This window comes from Bos javanicus, chromosome 2, assembly GCF_032452875.1.
Source record: "Bos javanicus breed banteng chromosome 2, ARS-OSU_banteng_1.0, whole genome shotgun sequence".
NCBI classification, from domain to species: Eukaryota; Metazoa; Chordata; class Mammalia; order Artiodactyla; family Bovidae; genus Bos; species Bos javanicus.
The window spans coordinates 5221551-5247685 of NC_083869.1; the positions used below are offsets into that span (position 1 = coordinate 5221551).

The 26135-nt window shown below is 34.8% G+C and overlaps 1 protein-coding gene across 2 annotated transcripts in view; it reads left to right on the top strand.

The window, feature by feature from the left end:
• Positions 1–26135, top strand: part of MAP3K2 (mitogen-activated protein kinase kinase kinase 2) — a 97442-nt gene that overhangs the window by 41254 nt on the left and 30053 nt on the right. For both annotated transcript variants that reach the window (XM_061432347.1, XM_061432339.1), the window contains exons 2-11: positions 7275–7343; positions 10809–10927; positions 11561–11601; positions 13324–13423; positions 18751–18864; positions 19247–19334; positions 22581–22711; positions 23926–24005; positions 25219–25286; positions 25455–25547. In XM_061432347.1, the coding sequence (XP_061288331.1) occupies positions 7337–7343; positions 10809–10927; positions 11561–11601; positions 13324–13423; positions 18751–18864; positions 19247–19334; positions 22581–22711; positions 23926–24005; positions 25219–25286; positions 25455–25547 (841 nt within the window). In that variant the 5' untranslated portion in view covers positions 7275–7336. The remainder of the gene's footprint in view (positions 1–7274; positions 7344–10808; positions 10928–11560; positions 11602–13323; positions 13424–18750; positions 18865–19246; positions 19335–22580; positions 22712–23925; positions 24006–25218; positions 25287–25454; positions 25548–26135) is intronic.

A 26135-nucleotide genomic window follows, 5' to 3' on the forward strand; every position in this document is an offset into this window, starting at 1 on the left:
AGCACAACCAAAAACATAAAATAAAAAAGAAAAATACAAAGGATATGTCTTGTATGTTTCAATTAGCATGAAATGTTAAAAGGCAAAACTAATCTATGGCAGTAAATGTCAAGATGAAGGTTCCCTTATGGGGTAATGGTGGCTGACAGGGGACAGGTACAAGGGAGTCTTCATGGGTCCTGGGAATGTCTATATTTTTATCTCTTGTGGTTATTTGGGTGAATGCATATGTAAAATGTATATTAAAAATGTGTGCCCTTTAGGTAAGTTCTGCAGGGTGGTAGGTAAAAAATGATGTTTATACCTCTGTTCCCTTCTAAGAGTTTTATACATTTAGCTTTTCCATTTTGTGTTTGATCCATGTTGAATTAATTTTTGTATAATGTGTGAGGTAGGAGTCTAACTTCTTGTTTTGGCGTGTGGATATCTAGTTGTCCAGTACCATTTATTGATGATTATTATTTCCCCATTCTCTTGGCACTCATTTAACTATGGATGTTGGAGTTTATTTCTGAACTCTCCCTTCTGTTTCACCAGTCTCCCTCCTTATTTCTGTACTCCCACTGCTTTGATTGCCATAACTTTGTAGTAATTTTTAAAATCAAGAGCGTGTGAGTCCTCCAACTTTATTTTTCTTTTTCAATATTGTTTTGGCTCTTCAGGGTCTCTTTTAGTTCCATATGCATTTAAATATCACTTTTTTCATTGCTGTAAAGAAAGGTCATTGGAATTTTGATAGAGATTACATTGAATCTGTAGGTGACTTTGAGAGTTTTACCATCTTAAAAACATTTCTTCCAATCCTTGAACATGGAATGTCTTTCCAGATACTTAGGTCTGTTGTAATGTTTTTCAGAAGCGTTTTATAGTTTTCAGTGTACAAGACTTGTTGTTGTTAAATATATTCCTAAGAATTATATTATTTTGATGGTAATATAAGTGGAATTTATTTGTAAATTTTAGTTCTATATTATTCATGGCTTGTGTGTAGAAATACAACTGATTTTTTAAAATTATTTTTTATTGAAGGATAATTGCTTTACAGAATTTTGTTGCTTTCTGTCAGACCTCAACTTGAATCAGACATAGGTTTACAACTGGTAATTTTAAATGTTGATCTTGTATCCTGCAACTGTGCTGACCTCTTTCATTAACCCTAATACTGTTTTTGTGAACTTAGATTTTCTGTATACAAGGTTGTCGTCTGCAAATAGGTATAGTTTTGCTTCTTATTGAGTCTGAATTCCTTTTATCAAATATTTCATTTTCTTGCCTCATTTTCTGACTAGGACTCTAGTACAATATTAAATAAGACTGGCAAGACTAGAATCCTTGTCTCTGATCTTAGGAGGCACATATCCAGTTTTTTATCATAAAATATGTTAGCTGCAGATTTTTCATGGTTGCCCTGATCAGCTGCAGGAAGCTCCCTTCTCTTCCTTATCTTCTGAGTAGGCAGTTGGATTTTGGCACTTGCATTTTCTTTGTCTATTGAGGTGATTATGTATCTTTCTTTTATCTGTATTTTATTACATTGATGTTGTATGCTGAATCCACCTTGCTTTTGTGGGATATATCCTATATGTTTCTGGTGTAGAATCCCTCTTTTTAATGTTCTGGATTAGATTTGTTAGTGTTTTGTTAGTATTTTTCTATATTCACAAAGTTATCAATCTGTAGTTTTCTCAAAATATCTTTGATTTGATTATCAGAGTAATCCTGGGTAATAAAATATTAATAATTGGTGGTAATTCTTCCTTAAATGTTTGAGCCATCTATCTGGGTTAGGACTTTTTATTTGTGAAAAGCTTTAAAATTTCTGATTCAGTCACTTTATTTCCTCCACGTGGTCTTATTCACTGATGTACAATTATTCATAGTGTTCGCTTTTCCTTTTTGTTTCTGTAAGGTTGGTAGTAATTCTCCTTTAATTCCTGAGTTTAGATATTTGAATCCTCCTCCTTTTTTTTTCTTGGTTAATCTTGCTAAAAATTTGTCAGTTTTTTTGATCTTTTCATGTAACCAACTTTTTGTTTCATTGATTTAAAAAATTTGTGAGTTTATTTTCTGGTTTGTTTCCATTTCTAATCCTTATTGTTTCTTTCCTTCTACTTGCTTTGGACTTAATGTGCTCTTACATCTTTTAAGGTAGAAGTTTAGGTTACTGATTTGAGATCTTTCTTATTTTTTAATATAAACATTAACAGTTATAAATTTGTCTCTGATTTTTTGGGGAAGGGGCATGCTGTGTGGCTTGTGGGATCTTGCTTCGCTGACCAGGGATTGAACTCAACATTGAGAGAGTTGAGTCCTAACCACTGGACTACCAGCAAATTCCCAGCAGTTACAAGTTTACCTCTAAATTATACTTTAGATGCAGCTGATACTTTTCAGTATGTTTTAAAATTTTCATTCATTTCAAAGCATTTTCTAATTTTGCATGTTACTTCTTTTTTGTCTCATTAGTTCTTTAGGAGTGTGTTTAATTTTCATGTTTGTAAATCCCCCAGATTTCCTTCTGTTAACAATTTCTCATTTCATTGTTGTCAGGGAACATACATTGTGTATCTTTTTTCTTTTATTTCTATTCAATTATATTTTTATTCTCTTGACCACAAGGAGGAAAAATCTGTTTGGCTTTATGGTTTGCCTTTTATGCATATGGTTGTCTAAAGTTCTATATTCAAAGTTATAAATTTCTACAGTTAGGAAAGGCTTGATAACATTTTGTTTTAATAGATATTTTATAAATATTTATGATTATGATTTACCAGTAGTTTTTGTTGTTGTCATTCCTGCACATTCATTTACTTATTTTTTGTCTTTTAAGCTTTTTCTTTTATACTAAAGTACTCTTGCCTAGAAAATCCCATGGATGGAAGAGCCTGGTAGGCTGCAGTCCATGGGGTCTCTAGGAGTCAGACACGACTGAGCGACTTCACTTTCCCTTTTCACTTTCATGCACTGGAGAAGGAAATGGCAACCCACTCCAGTGTTCTTGCCTGGAGAATCCCAGGGATGGGGGAACCTGGTGGGCTGCCGTCAATGGGGTTGCACAGAGTGAACCCGACTTCAGTTGGGTCCGACCGACTGAAGCAACTTAGCAGCAGCAGCAGCATAGCCAATGAGGGCCTCCCTGGTGGCTCAGACAGTAAAGAATCTTCCTGCAATGCAGGAGACCTGAGTTGATCCCTGGGTTGGGAAGATCCCTTGGAGAAGGGAATGGTTACTCACTGCAGTATTCTTGGCTGGAGAATTCCATAAACAGAGGAGACTGGTGGGCAACAGTCCTTAGGGTCACAAAGAGTTGGACAAGACTAAGCGACTGACGGAGAAGGCAGTGGCAACCCGCTCCAGTACTCTTGCCTAGAAAATGGACTGAGGAAATGAAAATGCTTCTCCTGCCATGGACGGAGGAGCCTGGTAGGCTGCAGTCCATGGGGCTGCTAAGAGTCAAACACGACTGAGCGACTTCACTTTCACTTTACACTTTCATGCGTTGGAGGAGGAAATGGCAACCCACTCCAGCGTTCTTGCCTGGAGAATCCCAGGGACGGCGGGGCCTGGTGGGCTGCTGTCTATGGGGTCGCACAGAGTTGGACATGACTGAAGCGACTTAGCAGCAAGCGACTGACACATTCACTCACTACTATAGCTGATTAACACTTTATAAGTTTCAGGTGGACAGCAAAGGGACTCACCTATACATGTACCATTCTCCCCCAAACTCCTCTCCCATCCAGGCTGCCACATAACATGGGGCAGATTTCCTTGTGCTCTACATTTGGACCTGGTTGGTTATCCATTTTAAATACAGCAGTGTGTACATGTCAATCCAAAACTCCCTAACTATTCCTTCCCCGAATTTTTCACCCCTGGCAACCATAAGTTTGTTCTCCAAGTCTGTGAGTCTATTTCTGTTTTGTAAATAAGTTCATTTGTATCGTTTCTTTTTAGATTCTGCATATAAGGGATGTCATATGATATTTCACCTTCTCTGTCTGACTTCACTCATTATGACAATATGTGGGTCCATCCATGTTTCTGCAAATGGCATTATTTCATTCTTTTCAATGATTGAGTAATATTCCATTGTATATATGAACCACATCTTCTGTATCCATTCCTCTGTTGGTGGACATTTGGGTTGCTTCTGAGTCTTGGCTATTGTAAACAGTGCTGCAGTGAACATTGGGATGCATGTATCCTTTCAGACCATGCTTTTCTCTGGGGTATATGCCAAGAATATTTCTTAAATCTATTTATACTTACTGAGATAAGTTTTATTGCCTAACATGTGATCTGTCCTGGAAAATGTTCTACATGCATTTGAGAAAAATGTGTATTTTGCTCTTTTGGGGTTGAGTGTACTATAGATATGCTCTATATCTAAAAAGAATTATTTTATCTATATAGCATATTATAGCATTACTTAAATCTTTAGTTTCTCATTGATATTTCTGTGTACTTGTTTATCCTTTATTGAAAATGAGGCATTGAAATCTCCAACTGTCCTACTTTAATTATTTCATATCTTTTTTCATGTATTTTGAGAGTCTGTTGTTACATGCATACATGTTTACAATTATGTATCTTGTTGATAAGTTGGCCATTTTTTCACTGTAGATATCCTTCGTTGCCATTAATAACCATTTTGTAATATATTCCATTTTTCTGCTAATAGTATAGCCTTTTGGCTACTGTTTGCATGGTATTTTTTAGTCATTTAATCTATTTTGTGCTTGAATCTAAAATGTGTCTGCTGTAGATAGTATGTAGTTGTCAAGTTTTTTAACCTAGTCTGCTCATTTCTGCCTTTGTTCGTTCTGCTTACATATATATATATATATATATATATACACACACACATATATATATATACACATATATATATATATATAAAATTATGCAAAAGGGAAGATTACTTCTGCCATTTTTGCCAGGTGTGTTCTGTGTGTTTTATATCTTTTTTGTTCCTCATTCCTTCATTAGTGCCTTCTTTTTGTTAAATAGATATTTTCTAGTGTGCTTTTTAATTCTCTTGTTTCTTTTGCCATTTAAATAAATGTGCACTTCAGTGGTTGACCTGGGGATTAAAATCAACATCTCAACCTACAACAATATAGTTTGAGTTAATACCACTTAATTATAGTGGCATACAAAACTTTCCTTCTGACTCCATCCCTTGTCTGTCTTTTGTGCTATTGTCGTTATATAAACTACATCTACATAATACACACCGAACAGCATGCTTATAATTATTGATTATGCGGTTTCTTTAAACTTGTCTATTAATTTCCTCCTGCTGCTTGTGTAAAAAAGAGTTACAGTAGACCTTGCTCCTTATCCTTGAAATAACTGCTTATGAGGCCTGCTCGTTGCTGGCATCTGAAAACTTGGATTTCAGGAGGGTTCCCACCTGCCTAACTGACACGAATGGCTTACTATACCTAAACTGCTTGTACAATGTAGTTCATGCTGAAGGGAATCTGGAATTTTGATGCAGATCTAGTTAGTCTGACATTTGGGCTTCTTCAGGGTCGGTTTCTGTTGATTGCTTTTTCTCTGTGTATGGACCAATGTCTTTGTTTTGTTTTGTTTTGTTTTCCTTGAAAACTGGACATTTAAAATATTTTAATGTACCACCTCTGGAAATCTGGTTCTTCTCCCTCCCCTGTATTTCTTTTGTTGTTATAGTTTGTTTGTTTAATGACATTTCAGAACTCATTTTTAAAGTCTGTATTCTGTTGTACGTGGTCCCTGAAGACTGCTCCTAGTTTAGTTGTCAGCTCATGATTAGACACATTTCCTTAAATACTTGGAACCTTTAAGTCTCACAGTCTTTCAAGGGGTGTGTGTGTGTGTGTGTGTGTCAGGCATTTACAGTTCGGCCTCGTGCTTCACTTAATGCTGCACAAAGCCTCAAAGTTAGCCAGAGGTGAAAGGCCTTTCTTGACTGTGCAACAGCCTTGGGCGTTTGCATAACTTCTAGATTTCTAGGAATCTGTAGGAGATTTTCAGAGTTCCCTACTGACATCTCATTCCTCAGCTTTTCTAGAAAATTTTTTTCTTAATGTATTGCCTGCCCCAACTATTTTTTCCCCAACCTCTGACAGTTGAGATATGTAACAGTTGTCCTTGATTGATTTTCAGTAAATACCCCAAGCTCTTCGCGTTGGAAAAGCTTTAAGTCAGGTTAAATAAAGGCAGCCTTTCAAATGGGGGTCTATCAGCAAACCATTAGATAGGTCAAATATAATAATTTTGGGGGAATTCATTCTGCCTTCAGTGGCTGCCAGGCTGCTCATTTTCACGGGGACTTTGGGCTTGTTGGGGCTTTTTGTTTTGGGGCCACATTCTAGCATGTGGAATCTTAGTTCCCAGTTGTATGTATGTGCTCAGTTGTATCTAACTCTTTGTGACCCCACGGACTGTAGCCTGCCAGGCTTCTCTGTTTATAGAATTTCCCAGACAAGAATACTGGAGTGGGCTGCCATTTCCTATTCCAAGGGATCTTCCCAATGCAGGGATCAGACCTGCATCTCTTGATGTCTCCTGCTTTGGCAAGCGGATTCTTTACCACTGTGCCACCTAGGAGTCCCCTTAGTTCCCTGACCAGGGATCAAACCTGCACTCCTGCATTGCAAGTACAGAGTCTTAACCACTGGACTGTCTGGGAAATCTCTGGGCTTGTTCGTTTAAATTGCTAATTTGGAGCTGGAAGTAAAGGGTGGAAAGATAAGAATAGGGAAGGCCAAAACACCACAAGGCTTTCTGTTTTTATTGAGACTACAGAATTTCTTCCCAGATGGCCGCAAACTTTTGGTTAATTCCTTTGTGTTGATTCTGATAATTTTTTCTTTTATGGAGGAGAGAATTTTTGTAGGCTTTTACTACTTTATTGATATCCTCCTTTTTGTCTCTAAACATGACCTTTTCCATTCATCTTTATGTGCCTCTGCCTTGTGGGAGCTTGAGTTTATTCAATTATCTCTTAAGCTTTTTAACTGTCAACAATTGTTCCATTTTGTTTTGCTTTAGTTTAGATAGACAGGAATCTGAACAATATTGAAATAAATTTAATATAAAGTCATAATGATTTTTAGTTCATTCTCAATAATTGAATATCTGGGAAGAATAAGGCACTTTCCCCATAAAAATGTGTAAAATATTAATATTGTACATTCTCATTAGTGTTACTTGTAGATTTTTTTTTTATGGCTCCCTCTTCTCTTCCTTCTTACTATTACCGTGTTCATTTTTTACCTCCTTAGGCCACAGAGAATGCTGATGGGAGAACCATTTCCCTAATTTCCAAGTAGTCAAGCTGATTGCCATGATGGGTGAGTTCCAACTAAAAGCATTTCTCATCTATAATTAAAGGATAATATGGGGTGGGGGCTTTCTCTGTGTGTATGATGAGCTTCTTAGGAAGAAATCTTATGATTTAGTAGGTTTATATAATGTTTTACATTTATTTACTTAATAGATTTTCGATTAAAGCACTTACTGTGTTGACTTTTACAGTTTCGGGATAACCAATTTGTGCAGGACATGATGTGGACATTCAAAATAAACTGTTAAGATGGATTGTGATTTTTTCTTTCTTTCTTTTATTTATTTATTTTTTTGGATTGTGATTTTCTTCGAGTCTGATGGCCAGATAAAGTTTTTGGTAAAGAAACCTGACTTGTAAAGATTGAGTAAAGGCTGAGGAATGAATTATTATATAATTACTCAGCAGTATAGTAGTATAGATAGACTAAAGAAAAGAGCTGCATAAAAATAGTGAATCATAAAACTTTATAACAGAATAGAGGAGTAAATCATTGGTGCTCAAGGAGGATATGTTTTACAACTCTTGTGAGTTTTCTGTGGTGTCATATAATGTTAATGGAAAGGAAGGCCAAAGTATGGGAATGGATTGTGGGGGTTAAGTTTATATATCTTTTTGTTTTCTTCTGTACTTTCTTTTTTTCCCCCTCCTTTTCTCCTTGGAGTTGAGGGTTCCAATGTGAGGCAGGGATTAGACAGGGAAAAACTAGAAAGAAATGGAGCAAATGGCCCATCCTATCCTAATGGGGAAAAATAGACTGTGTAGTTGGAAGCTGAGGTTTTAAATTTAGACCAGTATCTTATACCAATATCTTAATTCTGACATGTATTTGCCAATGTTTGTCTTTGTCACAGTGTTCCTATCCCTTGCTTAACAAAGATATTATTCAGTCTTATATGTATATACATGACATTAGAGCCAAAGAGCTTAAATTTGTCCATGTTCTTCACTGGAAGGGCTAGCACACATCAGTGTGTCTGTTGTGGTAAATGTGTAGGCAAAACCCCCACCTTCCTACTTTTTAAATTTCTCTTCCGTTTCCTCTTTTTGTAACCAGGAGTTCAGTGCCATCAGGTGGTCCAGATGCTCCACTTTTGTCACCTTCACCTCCAGTTCCAAATTGGAACTTTTACTGAATTCGTACCAGCTTTTCATTTTTGTTGCTCTCACCATAGTATGCAAAGTACAGTCATTGCTTAAAAACATTTACAGAGGTAGTCTCAAGAAACTGTGACTATTTAGAAGGATGCATCACAGATACTTGAATTTTAATTGAAGATTTTCTCCTATAAATACTTTAAGTATAATGAATGAACCATAAAAGCTAATAAATTAAGCATTTCTGATAAATCTTTTATTTGAAATTATTACCTCCCAAACATTTTCTGTGTTTGTGCTCAACAATGAAACGTCCTCTTAATGTGTGTCAGAAATCCACTGCTGCTTCTGTGTGACTCTTGGTCAGACTGTGGGATCCTCTGAGCAGCCTCTCTGCCATATAGAGCAACTCATGATCCTGTGATGTTTATAACCTGTCTAATCTTGCTGGTACCTGTAACCACCATAGAGATTCTTAATAGAGTGAAATGGTCTAGAATTGTTAGAACAGTGCTTGTAGTGTAAGTTCACCACTTTGCTTGATCCTTTGGGCATTTGTTAGCTTATGTCTTATCAAAAGCAAGTTTCCTGTTGGGTACTTATGTAGCATCTGATTCTCCTTCAAACCAGAAAAAAGAAGGAACTCGGTTAAGTAACCCTTCAGTTGTATGTCATCTCCCTGAGAAGTTACTTTTATTCAGTGGCCCTCTCTACTTTTTTACATGTACAGTGGCAAATGGTATTCATTTCTTTAAACTCAGTACATGTAATATACTGAGTATATATTACATGTACTGAGTTAATATATGTAAACGTGATAAGAGATTTAAGCCAAAGCCTTCCCAAGAATTTATTTTGGTGTTATAATATTAAACATGTAATGTTGAACATGAAATATGGTGAAAATGCCTAAATTCACATGCTTAAAGAAGAAAATAATTAGGACATAGATACATTTAGGTATTAAAAGTTTTCCTCTCCCCAGTGTAGAATTACGGGTCTTACTTTTCATAAGAAAGTTATATGAGATAATTTCATTCCAGTTCATAGTATTTTCTAAGGAAGGATTTATATTTTATCAATAAATGACATAGTCTGGCTTGGACCCATATACAGCACACATGTTGTAATTACGTTATAGACCCATTTGGCTCAGTTACTGTTTGGCTAAGCTAATATTATGTAGAAATTTTATTTCACAAACAATACTTCTTGAAGGATTAAAATTTTCTCTGGACCTGGAATTTGTTAACAAAACCTTTGGAGCCATAATTTTAATTTTAGTATGTAAGTAGTTTCACTATAGAACAGAATATATTGAGTGTTGTAAAAAAATTAAATGTTAGAGAAATAAGCAATTTGTGTGTTCAAAAGACTGATAAAGCCATTAACTTGCCAAATTCTTTTTAATGATCTCCCTTTACAGGATAAAGCATGTTTTAATTACTACTGCTGTGGAACACAAATTATTATTACCAAAAATGGTTACATTGTAAAATGTAAGCTGTAAAGTCCCTCAGTTCCTTTATTGACCAATTGTTGATTATCATTAGTAGAATTGATTTACTAGTGAAAAATCAATTAAATTGTCCAGAGATCATACAATTATCATTACTAGGATGCTCATGCTTATATAGTCTTAGAAAGAAATCTTTGGTATGTTTGGAAAAGATTAAAAGTTCATGGTTCATGATTGTTTCAGTTTTATGGATTCAGTACTTTTTTCTAAGAAGTGAATTTTTCTTGCATTGATACCTGTTAAGTTGTTAGTGGTTGAGGTCATTAGTCTGTTAATGTAGTCTTGTTGAACCTTATGGTAAAGATATTAAAAAAAAAAAAACCACATCCAAATATCAGTAGCCCTTTATCTACAGATACAGCTTTTCTTTGTTTCTGACTTGAAGTACTGATGAAAGAGAAAAACTCTGAAAGGAATTCTGTATTTTAAACATACATGCTAAATAATGATAGTATTTAGAGAAAGGTATTTATTTTTTCCCCACTTGTTTTAATTAAGATTTTAGATGTCTTGTTGATGTTTTGTTTAGGAGTCATAGAAAAGAATTTGTTAAAACAGGGTTGTTTTGACCCATATCCGAGGATGTTACATCAGGAGAAGAGTCAGGACTGTACTTGCCTTATAAATGTCTTGTGTGAACACCTAGTGTGAGGCAGGCGCTTGATATAGTACAGTTTTAATGTTATTTATGTTCAGTTTTTAAATAACTAAGCTTTTCTTTTACCAAAAAAACCAATGCAGGCCTTAAAAGTGTTCTAGATGCATTGAGTTGTATTATAAATTTTGTATTGATGTCTATGATAAATACATATTGAAATCACAGTTCTGTGTGTGTTTTATTTTTAAAATACCTAGATGATCAGCAAGCTTTGAACTCAATCATGCAAGATTTGGCTGTTCTTCATAAGGCCAGTCGACCAGCATTATCCTTACAGGAAACCAGAAAAACAAAGTCCTCATCACCAAAAAAGCAGGTATTTGTCTCAGTAATATTTTAGTAAATATGTATTTGTTCTGTGAATTATCTTCTTTGAATATCCTAATTGTATAGAGTACTTGTTTGAAGTGATTAGCTTTTATACTTTTGAATCAAGTATTTTGTTGTTTGTCATACATTTTTCTCTAAGGGTGTCAGTTTTTTTTTTAATGATAGTTTCATTTGTGGTAACTTCTCTCTAGAGTAGATATCTCATCCAATTCCTAAGGCATGTAACACACACAAATGGCTTTTACTTAAATAACTGACTATTCTCTGTATTTACAGATGAAGATAATTTTGATTCTCATACATGAAATTTATTTGGAACATCTAACATAGATAGTGGAAGTGTAGTATTCTGTATTGCTCTCTAACAGAATTAGTAAATGTCTCATACTGGGGATGCCATCACTAATAGATCTTGGTGCTCTTTCCTGTTGAGCCCAGATTAAACAACCTAATTCTCAACTCAGCTCTTTGGTAGAAACTGTCAGGTGATTGGAGTTGACACTGATTGAAATCTCCTTCCCCCTCTGCTCTATCTTAAATGAGTGACTAAAAAGAAAAGTGATTTAGAAATTCTGGGAGTTTTATCTCATCTCTGACATGACTTATCATTTCATTACAGAATGATGTTCGAGTCAAATTTGAACACAGAGGAGAAAAAAGGTAAGGAAGGAAGCATTATATGTCAGTTCATTGATTTAATCAAATGCATGGCCTACTTAAGATAGTAGAGGTTCTTTGTAGATTTTAATGTAGGTTCTCATGGCTTACAAATTGAGAATGGAATAGTCCTTGTTGGTAACTGTAATGTGTACTTGTACTTAAGATAGAGTCTATCAAATTTCAGGCTAAGCATCAGAAGTGAATCATGTTTTTACTTTGCAGTATTAGGAAATAAGTCAGGTCATTGTGTAATGCAGCTTTAAATATTACCATTTAAAAACATTTTTACTCAGTGGAAATTAAATATTTTTCTCCTTATAATTCTATCATCTCTTCAGATACTATACAGATTTTAGGTGTATGGACTTAAATTCACAATTTTGAGTATTCTGAAAAAACTTGAATCATTTGACCTGTATTAGTAACATTGAGAAAAGTGTTGGACTGGTGACTGTAAATTATTTAGCAAAGGTGGACGACTACCCTTCACCTGGGCGTTTGTATCTCAGTGGAATGGTGGAAATGGTCGCAGTGGTGGGTGGTTGACGACAGAATTGCTGACAAGACCTCGTAGGTGTTAAAGAAGATAGAATTTTATTTCTATTATTAGTGTCTCATTAATTTAATGAAAGATCTATCTGTCTTAAGGATTTTAAAAAGCTCACAGATCATATAACCTGAAGATGTAAAAATGTTTTACACAGAGATTAAAAAAAAAAAAAAGAGGTGGAGAGTCTTCCCTGGCGGTCCAGTGGTTAAGACTGCACTTCGAATGCGGGGACTGTGTATTTGATCCTGGTCAGGGAGCTAAGATCCTACATGCCTTAGGGCCAAAAAACCAAAACATAAACAGAAGCAATATTGTAACAAATTCAATAAGGACTTTAACAAATAAGTAAACTTAAAGAAAAGAAGGGAGTAGGGGATGCAGATACATCATACAAGTATTGTCCTGTCTACTTTTTCCTGTTTACAACTTTTATGGATATATTCTCAATTTTGTTATAGTTCATTGAGCACTGTTTATTGAGTACTTACTATATGCTGGGCTATAAAGGGAATAAAGTTAAGTGAAATATGCATGATCCCTCCTGTTACAAAACTTACAAGTCTAGTAGATAGTCTCCAAGCTTAGAGGCATGGTCCCTAGGGGCAACACAAGTCAATCCTTTGTGAAATAAGAAGAAAATTCTAGGATTAAAAATTTTTAATTCTTTAAAAATATTTATTTGGGATGTGTATGCTTACGTGATATATATGTGTGTATGTGTGTGTTTGTGTGTGTGTGCGTGCACATGCACTCAGAAATACTGAGTTGATAAGAGTTCAGAAATCAGAACTTGGATTCCCAGAGAACAACTTTATTCTTTTAACAGTTTCATCGTATGGCCATGATGTAGTTATTAATCACTTTCCAAAATGAACATTTTACATTGTTATTTAATATTCTTATAAATAACAGTGCAAATTATAAACTGCAGAGTATTTTGAGTATTTCCTTTTTATAATTTTTATTAGGCTAGAACAGACTTCAGAGTTCTTGAACTTTGTGTTAAAATGTTAGTGCACCTGATCAGAAATGAGCCATTGTAATGTGTAAGTAAAGTGAATATTTGTATTTTAACTTGATTTTGTATTTCTGTATTCAGGAGATAACTGTTACGATTAAGTTATTTAACTGTGCATAAGAAAATAAAATATATTAAAATTCTGTTTACATAGAATCCTTCAGTTCCCCAGACCAGTTAAACTGGAAGACCTGAGGTCTAAAGCTAAAATTGCCTTTGGACAGTCTATGGATCTGCATTATACCAATAATGAGGTAAACATGTGCACATTAACTTTCAAGTTCTTTTTTTGGAAAAATAGTGTGTTTATTTAAGAGATTGTTTTAGGATGATTGTGCTTTTATTTGGGCATCGATACAGATGTGCTGTTTTAGAGGAATAAGATATCAGTAGTAAATTTTAACTCATTAAAATGCATTTTTTCATCGTGGAAGGTACTGAAAGGTGCTGCTGTGCAACAGTTGAGAATCTGTTAAAGGAGGAAATGCATGTATCGCCTAGAAGTTTGCTGCTTGTTTATGTTTTATTTTTGTTCTTTGTTCTTTATTGATGAACTCTGTCCTTTTCATACTGTATACTTTTCTACAGAGACAACAGGGCTTTGGTAGTTGGACAGTTTAGTTAAAGCTTAAAGGATTGCTTTCATACTGGTAAGGATGTGATTAGATTATGTTTGGGAGTCAGTATGTAATCTCAGGGGCTCACTATGACACTAAGGAGCTCTGTGTTCTGGGGAATCCCTTTTGAGCCTTCTGTAAAATTTGGATTGCAAATCTCTGAGATTTTTTTCAGATCCTATGATCTCAGATCAAGATCTTGAGATTTAAAAATTTCTAGGGACAGTTTAGTTAATTGGTTAATTTATTTTCTTTTCCCTCTCAGAAATATCTGTTGAATTTGCAAGGCATGATGGTTATGATTTATGAATTGCAGCCCCTAGTGAATTTTATAGACTTGTAGTAGAAGTAGACAGTTAATAATTGAATTGTTTAAATATGTAAATTCTTTGAAGGAAATGCATAAAATATTATGATAAAGGATAAAGGCAAGGGCAGTATATGTCTTATTTAGTTAATACTAAGGAAGAGCTAAATGAGGTCGTAATACTTGATTGTTGAGATTTGAAGTATGATAAGCCAACCCTACAAAGAATTTGAGGGGAATAACATTCATGGTAGAGAGCAGCTTGAGAGCAGAGCATACAGAGATCCTGGGAAGAAAAAGACTTGTGTGTCAGGAATAGAAAAAAATGTCAGTGGTAATGGAGTGACAGTGGGAAGTTTAGTAAAAATTAGAAAACATGCAAGTACTTTGCAAATGTTAAAGCATTGTGCTAATAAAAATATTTGAAATATTAGATTTTCTAATGAATTATTGTCATTTTAAAGCAAGAGAACATGCAAATATGGCTTGTCTAAAGATATCACTCATAAAGTGGAAAGTATTTTGAATAAGTAAAAATCCGTATCCAAACAAACAGTGTTTCTGAACAAAGTGATGAGTACCATACTATAGTAATACCTTAAAATATCATTTTTCAAATACTTTTTGGGTTTTTGGTTAGCTATGAACACCTCTTCTTGCCTGGCCCTGTCTTAACACTTATTTGTGTCTGTGCTGGCCTGATTTCCAACTGCCTGCCCCTGAGATTCTGAGGACTTCTCAGAGATACGACTGTAGGGTGTAACCTGAGTACATAAGGGAGGGAATGGGGATTGGTGATACGAGGCTCAAGGATGTGGTGGGAGATGGGGATGGATGGGCCCCACTTGCCCACCGTGCCAACTTGCTGGGTGGTACACCCTTTATGGACCTCCTCTCTTCCTTGTCTTCCCGATTACCCTGCCAGTGTTTCCTAGTATCTTTTATAAACATACCTGAATGTTTATCTCATGGTACGATTCTGGGGAACCCAGATATATCTTTGTTTTGGTTTTGTTTGGTCTAAAATTGTGTCATGGAAAACTTTCAAATGCCAAGGTACATTGACTACAATATTTCCTTGACCTGTGAGCCTAGTATGTCTGTCAAGAAAATTAGGTTAGTTTTGCATGATTTGTTGATATTGTTCCTGTCTGAGCTCTTAAAATTGCCATTTCCTTTTCTGAGTTCTCCCAGTTTGTTTACAGACATACCTTGTAGATACTGCAGGTTCAGTCTAGACCTCTACAATAAAGTGACTGTTGTAATAGAACCAGTCACATGAATTGTTTTCCCAGTACAGTTATGCATGTGTTATAGTCTCTCAAGTGTGTGATATTAAAAAATACTTTATAGTTAAAAATGCTAGCCATCATTGTAAGCTTCAGCAAATTATAATCCTTTTGCAATAGTAACATCAAAGATCACTGATCATAGATCACCATAACAGTTACAATAATAATGAAAACAGTTGAAATATTTGGAAGAATTACCAGAAAGTAACATAGAGACACAGGGGAGTAAATGCTGTTGGAAAAATGGTGCCAATAGACTTGAGGCAGGGTTGCCACAAACCTTCACTTTGTGAAAAAACAGAATCTGTGAAGAGCATAGGTGATGTGCTCTAAAGCAGGGGTGCCTGCATATAATATTTTCTAGGGTTTTCTTGAGGATTGACGTAGAGCTGATTGACTAGGTTTTAGCAACTTGCTCCCATTTTCCAAAAATTGGGAAATTTCTCCGTATCAGCTTCTTTTTCTCATGCTTTCTGAAGGATTCTTAGAGTGGTTTTGCTGTTTATATCTGGGTGTCCTCTTGGCAAAAGTATGGTAGAGGAGGCATTAGGGTACAACATTACATTGCTTAACGTTTTCCTGCCGCTCTGAGTTCCTGTGAGAGTCTGTGATTTTTGAGTTAGCTATGTTCTGATTCACAAAATGACAAGCCTGGTGTGTGTTCTTGGACAGTGGGGGTACTAGGGAGAGACTTAAAAGAGGTGTTAGTTTTATGGACCTGTAGACATGCAGAAAACTCACTGATACTGTTTTTATTCCGGTTCTATAAATATTTTTTTTTTCTGTGTAGTACAAAATCCTCTGTTCTAAAAGAATTTTTTGGTTTACCAGAATTGAAACAATTTAAGCTGGGATTGGATCTTTATCTTATACAGTGTCAGGCAGGTATGTATTGTCACAGGGCATAGACGGGGATGTGCAGGCCAAGTGGATTTTCTAAGACTTTCTCCATTTTAGATAGGTAGACAGTGAACCTTTTTATGAACTGTTTTCATGTTTCACTATGTAAAGTTAAAAGATAATTCATTTATTTCAAATTTAGGTTCTATTTAATGAGATTTTTGGACTCAATTTTTTGTTTCCTTTCCAGAAATTATTTTTATTAACATACAACTGATGTACCTGTAATAAGCTTGAGGGAAATAGATTTTATGAATGAGACTAAAGTGAATTCACCAAACAAGAAAATATTGGGTAATTTATTTAGTATAATTTGGAAAAGGTGAAACTTGTTCTCGACTTTTAGTTCTTGTTTTAAAATTTGTAACAGGTGCCCTTAGCACATATGAGAGATTACATCAGAGCTATAGACCAAGGTGCCACTCCAGGCTCCTCCAGAATGTCCAGATTTCACTCTAGCAAGCTGTAGAATCATTTATGTTAATATTCTGTTACTGTGATTTAAACTAGTATCTTTTCCTTGGGAGAAGTAAACAATACAATTATAAATAATGTGTAATTAAAGTAAATATTCAGGTTTTCTCCTTAAGTGAAAATTGGCAGAACAATCCTTATCATTGCTTTAAAATGTTTTCTAGTATTTAAAATTTAATTTAAAAGCTATTAAAGATGGGAACAAAGGGTTCATGATTGATAGAAAAGTGGAAGGAATTTAAGTAGATCAGACTTGTTTTTTTGATATCAGTTACTATTCTGTTTGTTTGTTTGTTTGTTTTAAGAAAAAATTCTCAGGAAAAAAAAGGGCCTAATAGTAGATAAGTTGTAACAGTATAAAATTTGCTATGAACAGAAATTGGGAATATAATTTCAAGTACTGAGAGAGGGTAGGCAGATTGTATGATGTAATTCACATTAGTCTGCCTTGTATTTGTGTCTGGCAGCCTTTCTTAAACAAGGGGTAGTTTTCATAAAAGAAATCTACAGAGAACGAGTTCACACCATGTCAGCTAGTGGGTTTGAGTACAGATGAAGCTTTACCCTATGATATTTATTAGACAGACAGTATTTACCAAGAAGTTGCTTTCTGCTGTGCTCTGCCTTCACTGCTAGTTTAGGGGAAACCCTTGTCTGCTGGGTGTTCATACTGCACAACACCCTTACCTAGTTCACTGGCCCTTTACGTTCGCATGGCCTGTATACTGCTTGTGTTAGTGCAGGCTCACAAGTGTGGAGTACGTTTGCTTGTTTTCATTCTGTCCTTTTAATGAAATGGAATGTACTTTGAAGATTATTGACAGAGTTGTCTTTAGCTAGTAAATTTACATTTTTTTTGTTACTTTTTTATCTTTATTTGTATTGGTTTTGCCATACATCAACATGCATCCGTCACGGGTGTGCACGTGTTCCCTATCCTGAGGCCCCTCCCACCTCCCTCCCCATACCATTCCTCTGGGTCATCCCAGTGCACCAGCCCCAAGCTTCCTGTATCTTGCATTGAACCTGGGCTGGTGATTCGTTTCTTACATGATATTATACATGTTTTAATGCTATTCTCCCAAAGCATCCCCCCCTCCCCCAAAAGACTGTTCTGTACATCCGTGTCTCTTTTGCTGTCTGAGCCTATTATACAGAGTGAAGTAAGCCAGAAAGAAAAACACCAAAACAGTATACTAACGCATATATATGGAATTTAGAAAGATGGTAACGACAGCCCTGTATGCGAGACAGTAGATTTACATTTAAAACAAGTATTTTGTTAAGTAGTGTGAAGCTTGCTTTTCCCTCACAGACTGTTCAGGTGCTTCTGTCGCTTATAACGTCTGATCCGTAAGAGGACTGATGAAAGCAGAGTGCAGCATCCAGGGCTTACTGAGGGTGGCTCACCTGTTCAGCTTACTGCTTTAGATGGCGGTGGCCACGTTGCCATGGTCAGGGACAGCAGTGCAAGGTGGGCTGTAGACTGCAGGCACAGTACTGGTGGCACCCCGCCACGGCATCTGCCACCAGTGCTTAGTTGCGTGTTATATGTTGGTAAGTACACTGGTGAGAATGCATTTCTCTGGTTATTATTTTTAAAAAATAAAAATTTCATCAGTGCAGGTGAAAGATAATACTTTTATATAGTTTTTGTTTATGTTCCTTAATGCTGTTTTGAGGTGAAGAGACTATAACTTAAGTTTAACGATATTGTGGAAATATCCTAGAAAATTGATCTTTAATCTTTAAATATGTTTTCTAGAAAAATTTAATGTATAAGAAAGCAAAAAATTTATTCATATTCATTTTATGATTTCAGTGATGGTAGGATGAGAAGAAAAAAACCTAGATACATGTATTCATTCAGAATTTCATTATACTGACAAGGAGCAAAGTATTTTGAGGTTGATAATTCCATAATAATGGAGATACTCCTGGAAGGACTTGATGAGATGGCTACACAATTCCTTATGTTCCTTTTTGTTTAGTTGGTAATTCCATTAACCACCCAAGATGACTTGGACAAGGCTGTGGAACTGCTGGATCGTAGTATTCATATGAAGAGCCTCAAAATATTACTTGTAATAAATGGAAGTGCACAGGTATGAACTGGGAATTTTTTTCAGTGAGGATTATAGGATATATGCCTGTAAGAAGACAATGTATGAAACATAGTTATATTCTATAATCATTGATATATTTTCAGTATGATTAAATTTAAACTTAAACATTGTAATTGCTATAGTTCAGTATCCTTGCTCCTCAAAACTATATAGCCAAAATTACAAATAAGTATAATATACTGTACATATGATGTTAATAGCAGCTGAGAACCTGGGAAGAATTACATTAGATTTAAAATTTCAAAGAGTAAATTTGCTAAGACCCAGACAGAGAATACTTGGGTTGTATTTGATAGGGGAAGGAGTCTGATTAAAACCCTAAAGGAGAAGAATAACATTCATCTTCCTTTTTTCTCTTTAGGCTACTAATTTAGAGCCATTGCCATCACTAGAAGATTTGGATAACACAGTATTTGGAGCAGAGAGGAAAAAAGGACTTTCTGTAGTAGGTAAGAAAGCTAGAGTCTAAATCATGAAACGGGTTATTTCTCAGCTTCATCTCCATTCTTTAATGTAGGGCAACACCTGTACATAATCCTGATAAATAGTTTATCTTTTTACTCCTTGCAGTTTATTGCAGTTAACTACATTCTAGTATCTGATGTCCCTTGAAAAGTTACTTCAAGTATTAACAGGATTAGCAGTCACCAGTTTAAATATTTCCTTTCTTTATATACATGGGGTATTTTGATTTTTAAAAAATTAAAACCTAAAAAATGTTTTAATTGTAAAAATAAAGGGAAAAAATTAATTAAAGTTAATGGATGGACTAATAAGTTCATAGGCCTTTCTCTAAGTTTTAATTATTGCCAGGAATGCTGTCAAAATAAAGATTGCTAAGAATTTGCAGATTATGCTTTATAATTACTTTAGTAGTCATTAAAAATACACTTATAATTAAGCTTATGATAGAAAAATGGATCCTATGTGCAATTTTTTTTTTAAAGGAGGCTTATTAGAGAAACATAGGCTGGGCAGAGGTGCTCTGAACTCGCCAGTTCTGTGAATCTTCTTGAGTTTGTATAAAACATTGATATTCTACATTTTTATATGATAAAAACATTATATTGCTCAAAAAACATTGGTCTAAATGTTTTTAACAGATAGGGCAGTGAATATGGGCATTAAAGGTAGCATGAAAACATGAGAGATGGATTTAAAGAAGGAAGGTAGAAGGAGATAAAAACAGATGAACAGGGAGAAAGCGAAAGGGAATCTAAGACTGGTGATAGAAGAGGATTGTTAGTAATGAAAGAAAAGGTTAAATTGGTGTGTGAACAAACCAAAACATTTATGAATTTGTTACTCATCTTCTGTCTTGTCCCCCCAAACTATTTATGACTTGCTGCTGCGTGCGTGCATGCATGCTCAGTCATGTCTTGACTCTTCATGGCCCCATGCACTGTACCCTGCCAGGCTCCTCTGTCCACGGAATTCTCTAGGCAAGAGTATTAGGATGGGTAGTCATTCCCTTCTCCAGGGAATCTTCCTGGCCCAGGGATCACACCTGAGTCTCCTACATTGCAGACGGGTTCCTTACCATCTGAGCCATCAGAGAAGCCCATTTTACGACTGCATCCTTCCAAGTGTCTGTTTTATGTTAAATCTCACTTTGGGTTTCCAAAGTGTTAGAAATATGAGCAGCAGAGATAATATACAAGTAAAATAATAAAGTTGCTTATCTTCATTTGTATTTATTTTTATATAATTTTTGATAAAAGAATATTACAAGTATCTGAGTTCAAATTCTAGCTCTCTAATTAACCAGCAGCCAGTAACATTGTCCTCATCTTTAAATCATGGGATTATTGCAGCAGACAGTTGAGAGAACACTTTAAAGTACATTTAGCTTTTCAAACTAGAAAGCATGACGGTTATTAATCATCGATTTCTTTCTGTATTCCCTTTTCTTATCATTATAGTACCTATCATTTTAAAGCAAAAAAATGCCGGTTCACCTTAGTTGTATTAGATAGAACAAGCTAAATACATTAGTTAAATTGGCAGTTTTAATTCATTTTCATTTAAAACTGTGCTGAATGCCTCACTTTTACTCTGCTAATAAATATTCTTATTTGACTTCAGTGCCATATAAAAAGAAACGGAAATTGTAAAGTATAATATTACTAGTCTTTTCTTGGCACCTCTTTAAGCTTGAAGTGGGCTTGATAGATATGACCATTATCTTTTCCCTTTGTTTATTAAAAATTATTTCCTTTAATTATTTTCACAAAAGATAGAAGAAGAACTTCTTTGGGACAGGAGTATATGCTGGTGTGAAGGTCTTGACCATTGAAATATCCAGTACTAAGAAAGTTTCAAAAATATAGGTTATCAAGTAAGGAGATAAAGAAATTTTCAAAGCCTTTTTTCTTCCCTGTTGTGCTTTGAGTAATGAGTGTATTTATCTTCTTTTGTAAATAAGAGCTTATGGAAGGAATAAAAACATTAGGGACATTGTGATCATAGTTGTTGCAAAGTCCAAATCAATTCCTGGCTCAGAGGTTTCCTAATAATTTTAGAATCAAGTGTAGAATATTATCTTTTTTTATGCGTATCTCTTGGTAATCATTTTGTTCTCTTTCTCCCTCTCTCTCCACTAACAAATGCCAACATGTGTTTAGTGACCCCTTTACATGAGGCAAGAGGCTTTTTTGCTTGAAATTTGACCAGAATGCAAATGCTCACATAACTTCCTCAAATCTCTTTTTTAATTTCAAAAAATTAGGAGGAAAGCACAGAAACTGTGTTAATAAACATAGCACAATGAGATGAGCTATTTTAGTGTCTCTAATTCTCTAAACTATGAAGAAATTTAAATTCCAGGAATGTGGCTTGCCACCAGAAGCCTAATTTTAAGTATCCAAGGATAAAATCCAGCATTCCAAATTGGAAACATTCTAATATTGGCTAAATGACTAAGAAGTAAATCTCACTTTAGATTTCTAAAGATTAAAGAGAGGCAGTGCAAAGAACATCCTGTAGACAAATGTGCACGGCGTATGTTCATTAGGAATAGTTTTGCCATCACAGCACCTTTGCAAAGGAAAGCTTTAGTCCCATGTTTACAGATGAGGAAACAGGTTCAAGGAGATTAGATAGCTTTTCCAAAGACAGAGCTGGTAAATAACTGGAACTGGAATTTAAACCGAGGTTGGACTGTGAAGTTCACATACTTTCACATGATCACATAGATCATGATGCCTTTCATAAATTACATTAAAGGGTAACATATATCAGGGTACCAGTGACCTTTGGAAATGAAGAAGCAGTGGCATTTATCTAAAAATATAAGATCCCCTGGAATGGCTGCTCACTCCAATGTCATTCCCTGGAGAATTCCTTATACAGAGGAGCCTGGCAGACTATATAATGGGGTTGCAAAGATTCAGATACGACTGAACAACTTTCTTTTCTTTTTGTTTTTCATTGTGTTATCAACCTCATAATGCAGTTGTCAGCAGGCAGAAGAACATACTACCTAACAAGTATAAATGACTATTACATTAAGGTGGGAGTTTAGAAAAGAGTAAAAAACATTTGAAGTTTTACAGACATGAGTGCTCTGATAACTTTTAATCAAAATTGGAGATCAGTTGCTAAAATCAATCATTAAGTTCTGAGTGTATATTTAATTAAAATAAGAATTGGTCCCCTGATAGAATTTATAAAATCTATAATTTTTCTCTCTTGAGGTCCCACTAGTAGAGATAGAAGCTCCCCTCCCCCTGGATACATTCCAGATGAGTTACACCAGGTTGCCCGGAATGGGTCATTTACCAGTATCAACAGTGAAGGAGAGTTCATCCCAGAGAGCATGGACCAAGTAAGCAAAATTTGAATGTTGTTTTTCATTTCATTTAAAGGGATATTGTCAGGGGATAGTGTGGTTTGGCAGGTATATGATGGAAGGTATTTGTTTTACCTCTTGTCCAGTCCCATATCTTCCTTTTCAAGTGAGCAAAACAGGGGAAATACAGGAAAATACCCACTAATTTACATGTGTCTGTATTCATATATAAAGAAAGGTGGTATAAGGCTGATTTTCTTATGTTCATAAATGAATGAATGCATTTGTTTATAATCCTGATATTAACATTCAATTTAATAAATGTTTAACTTTGTGAAGTTGAGGTTTGTCTACTTCCTAAAACATTGAAAAAAAATTTTTTAATCTTTTTAAAAAAGATTTACTTTTTAATTTGTATCTTTGTTTTTGGCTGCACTGGGTCTGAGTTGCCACTGACTTTCTCTAGTTGCTGCTAGCAGTGGCTGTGCTTTGTTGTGATGCGTGGGCTTCCCGTTGCAGAGCACAGGCTCTAGAGCACGCCTGCTTCAGTAGTTGTGGTTCGCAGGCTCAGTAGCTTTCGGGTTTAGTAATTATAGCGCATGGGCTGAGTTGCCCTGCGGTCTATGGGATCTTCCTGGACCAGGAATCGAACTCCTGTCTTCTGCATTAGCAGGTGGATTCTTAACCACTGGACCACATGGAAGGCCTTAAAATGTTTTTTTAAAGTTTTGTAGTAGTGAAGTATTTTTATGGAGTTGCTGTTGTTCTCTTATCATTACATTGGCTGCTTGTATTATTACAGGAGTTCACATTTTCTAATAATGTAGCAGTCATGGTGTCATTTATTTCAGTTTGGGTGGTGCTGTTGTTCAGTTTTCAGTAGACAAAATTATGTGAAGTGTTTAGCTTTTAATTATTTAGATGATAATCCAGAGCGGAAGATATAGAAAATTCCTATTTTTCTATTAGTAAATTTTGCAGTTTTAGTCCACCTACAGGGGACAGCTACTTTTAGAACATTTAAATAGGGTGGCTGCTATTGGATATGGAGTTTATTTTTTGGGTACTGAAAGTGTTCTGCGATTTTGGTGAAAGTTATACATTCTGCTATTAAGCACTGAATTGCACTATATGCTTTAAAATGGGTGAATTTTATGATACATGAATTATAGCCCAACAAAGTTATTTTTAAAAAACAGTAACTTCGGTTATATTCATGTAGAATCAAGGTGGACTTTTTATTTTTCTAGATGCTGGACCCATTATCTTTAAGCAGCCCTGAAAATTCTGGCTCAGGAAGTTGTCCATCACTTGATAGCCCTCTGGATGGGTAATGTTGATTGTAGTTTTTGTTTTTTAATATACATGGGTAAATATGCATATGTATTAATAGCACGTTGAAGTAGCACATCAACTCTTCTGTGCTACATTCAGAGGAATGTAGTTCATACTCATGTATACTTAATGGCAAATTGATTTTTCCAGTCATCAGGCTCAGTATCTTTTTTACTTAAAATGATTTCTGATGATAATATTTTGTTTCCTTCTTGGTAAATTTACTTTTAAACCTGTGTTGGTGAAACTGCTGTCAAATGTTTCATAATAGGTTTAATTTTGGAGATTCTTTAATTTCTGTTGTTCAGAATTATTTTTATTCTGGTACCAAATTATAAGTACTGTACATTCTTGGTAATTATGTCCCAGTTTTGGTTGTCAGTTAAAATTTAAGTACTTTTTGTGAGGAATATACTTTTGTTCAGGAATATAAGCATGGTCAAGTTGCATCTGTGAATTTTTGTTACAAGTGCTCCCTCTCTCCTGGTCTCAGCAGGACTGTTTTCACTTGTAGGGTGCAAAGTCAGTACCTATTTACTCTCCTCTGAGACTGCTTTTGAAAGTAACTTCTGAAAATGCAACTACTATTGTATGGAAATACACATTTAATTTTCTATTATTCATGTATATGAAACCATTGTCTGTGCCCGTGTCTGTCTCAAGATAGATACTTAAAACATTTAAGGAATTCAGGGGAATGAATAGTGATGTGAAAGCTACATATTGAGTACTTAGTATTTGAAAGACAGTGTTCTGAGATAGACAAGTATAAAATTGCTGAGTTAGTATTATCTCCTTGTTATAAATGTGGAAATCATTTCAGAAAGATGATTTGCCAGGGTTGCAATAACTAGTTTAAGTGGCAGAGCTAGGATTGAAACACAGGTTTTTCCATGTATCTATAATGCCAAAATGTATCTTTCTTAACCACTGTACTCTGTAGGTCAGTTTTAAAAACCAGGCTTTTTGTGTGCATGTATCAAATAAGTGTTTGAAAAAAGTTTCCTTTTTTCAGTTAATGTTTCAGAGAGAGTGCTGTATCTGTGTTTGTATATATTATATATATATAAGATATGTATATTTGTGTGTATATATTTCAAATACCTATATATCTACACATACATATAGATACTGATATTGCATAAAGATTTTTTAAAAATATCTTAAATACTTTCTCTTAAAATAATGACACTTTTTCTACTTTTTAGAGAGAGCTATCCAAAATCACGAATGCCTAGGGCACAGAGCTACCCAGATAATCATCAGGAATTTTCAGGTTAGACTGTTCACATTCTAAATGTTTAAATATTTATGTCATTGAATAATATTTTGGCTGGGTGGGAGAGAGAAATTTTTTTAAAAATCCAAAAATGTGTAAATGTGTTTTTCATGATTAGAAATATTTGATTTTTTAAATATATAACTTTCTTATGTATCTTAATAGACTATGATAACCCTATCTTTGAAAAATTTGGAAAAGGAGGAACTTATCCAAGAAGGTATCATATTTCTTATCACCATCAAGACTATAATGATGGTAAGTTTATTAGGTCAACAACAGTTGTTAAAAATCTCGCAGACAAAAATAAGTTTGTTCCTGTATGACTTAGTTTTCTACTTAAAACTTTTTAAAAAGACTTTGGATCATAACTACAATAGCATTTTAGCTTTATGCCAGCTTACCTCTGAGACATGTCTTTCCTTAGAAAAAAAAGAAGTAGTTAAAAATGGTACTAATTAAAATTACTCCTTTAGTGATGAAATGCATACTGTATTCTTTTTTTTTTTTTGTATTGTCCTTTTAAGGAGAAAAAGTACTTCCTATTAACTTTACACTTTTTGTTTATATTTTAAATCATTACTGAAAATGAAAATAAAATATTTTTCTCCTTTTTATACAAAGTGAGAGAGTTCTGTCTGTGCTTTTATGAATGTGTGAGCACACAAGTTATTTGAACTTATATTCAAACTCTGTTTCTTTTTTCCCCATTTTTCATTTCTACTTATACCTTTTTTTTTTTTTTTTCGTGATTCAGTGTTAGCTGGGGTAGTTCCTTGAACTCTTAAAAATACTGTTCTTAAGTTTAAAACGTAAAATCAAATAATCATTGCTGTTTTAGCTTCT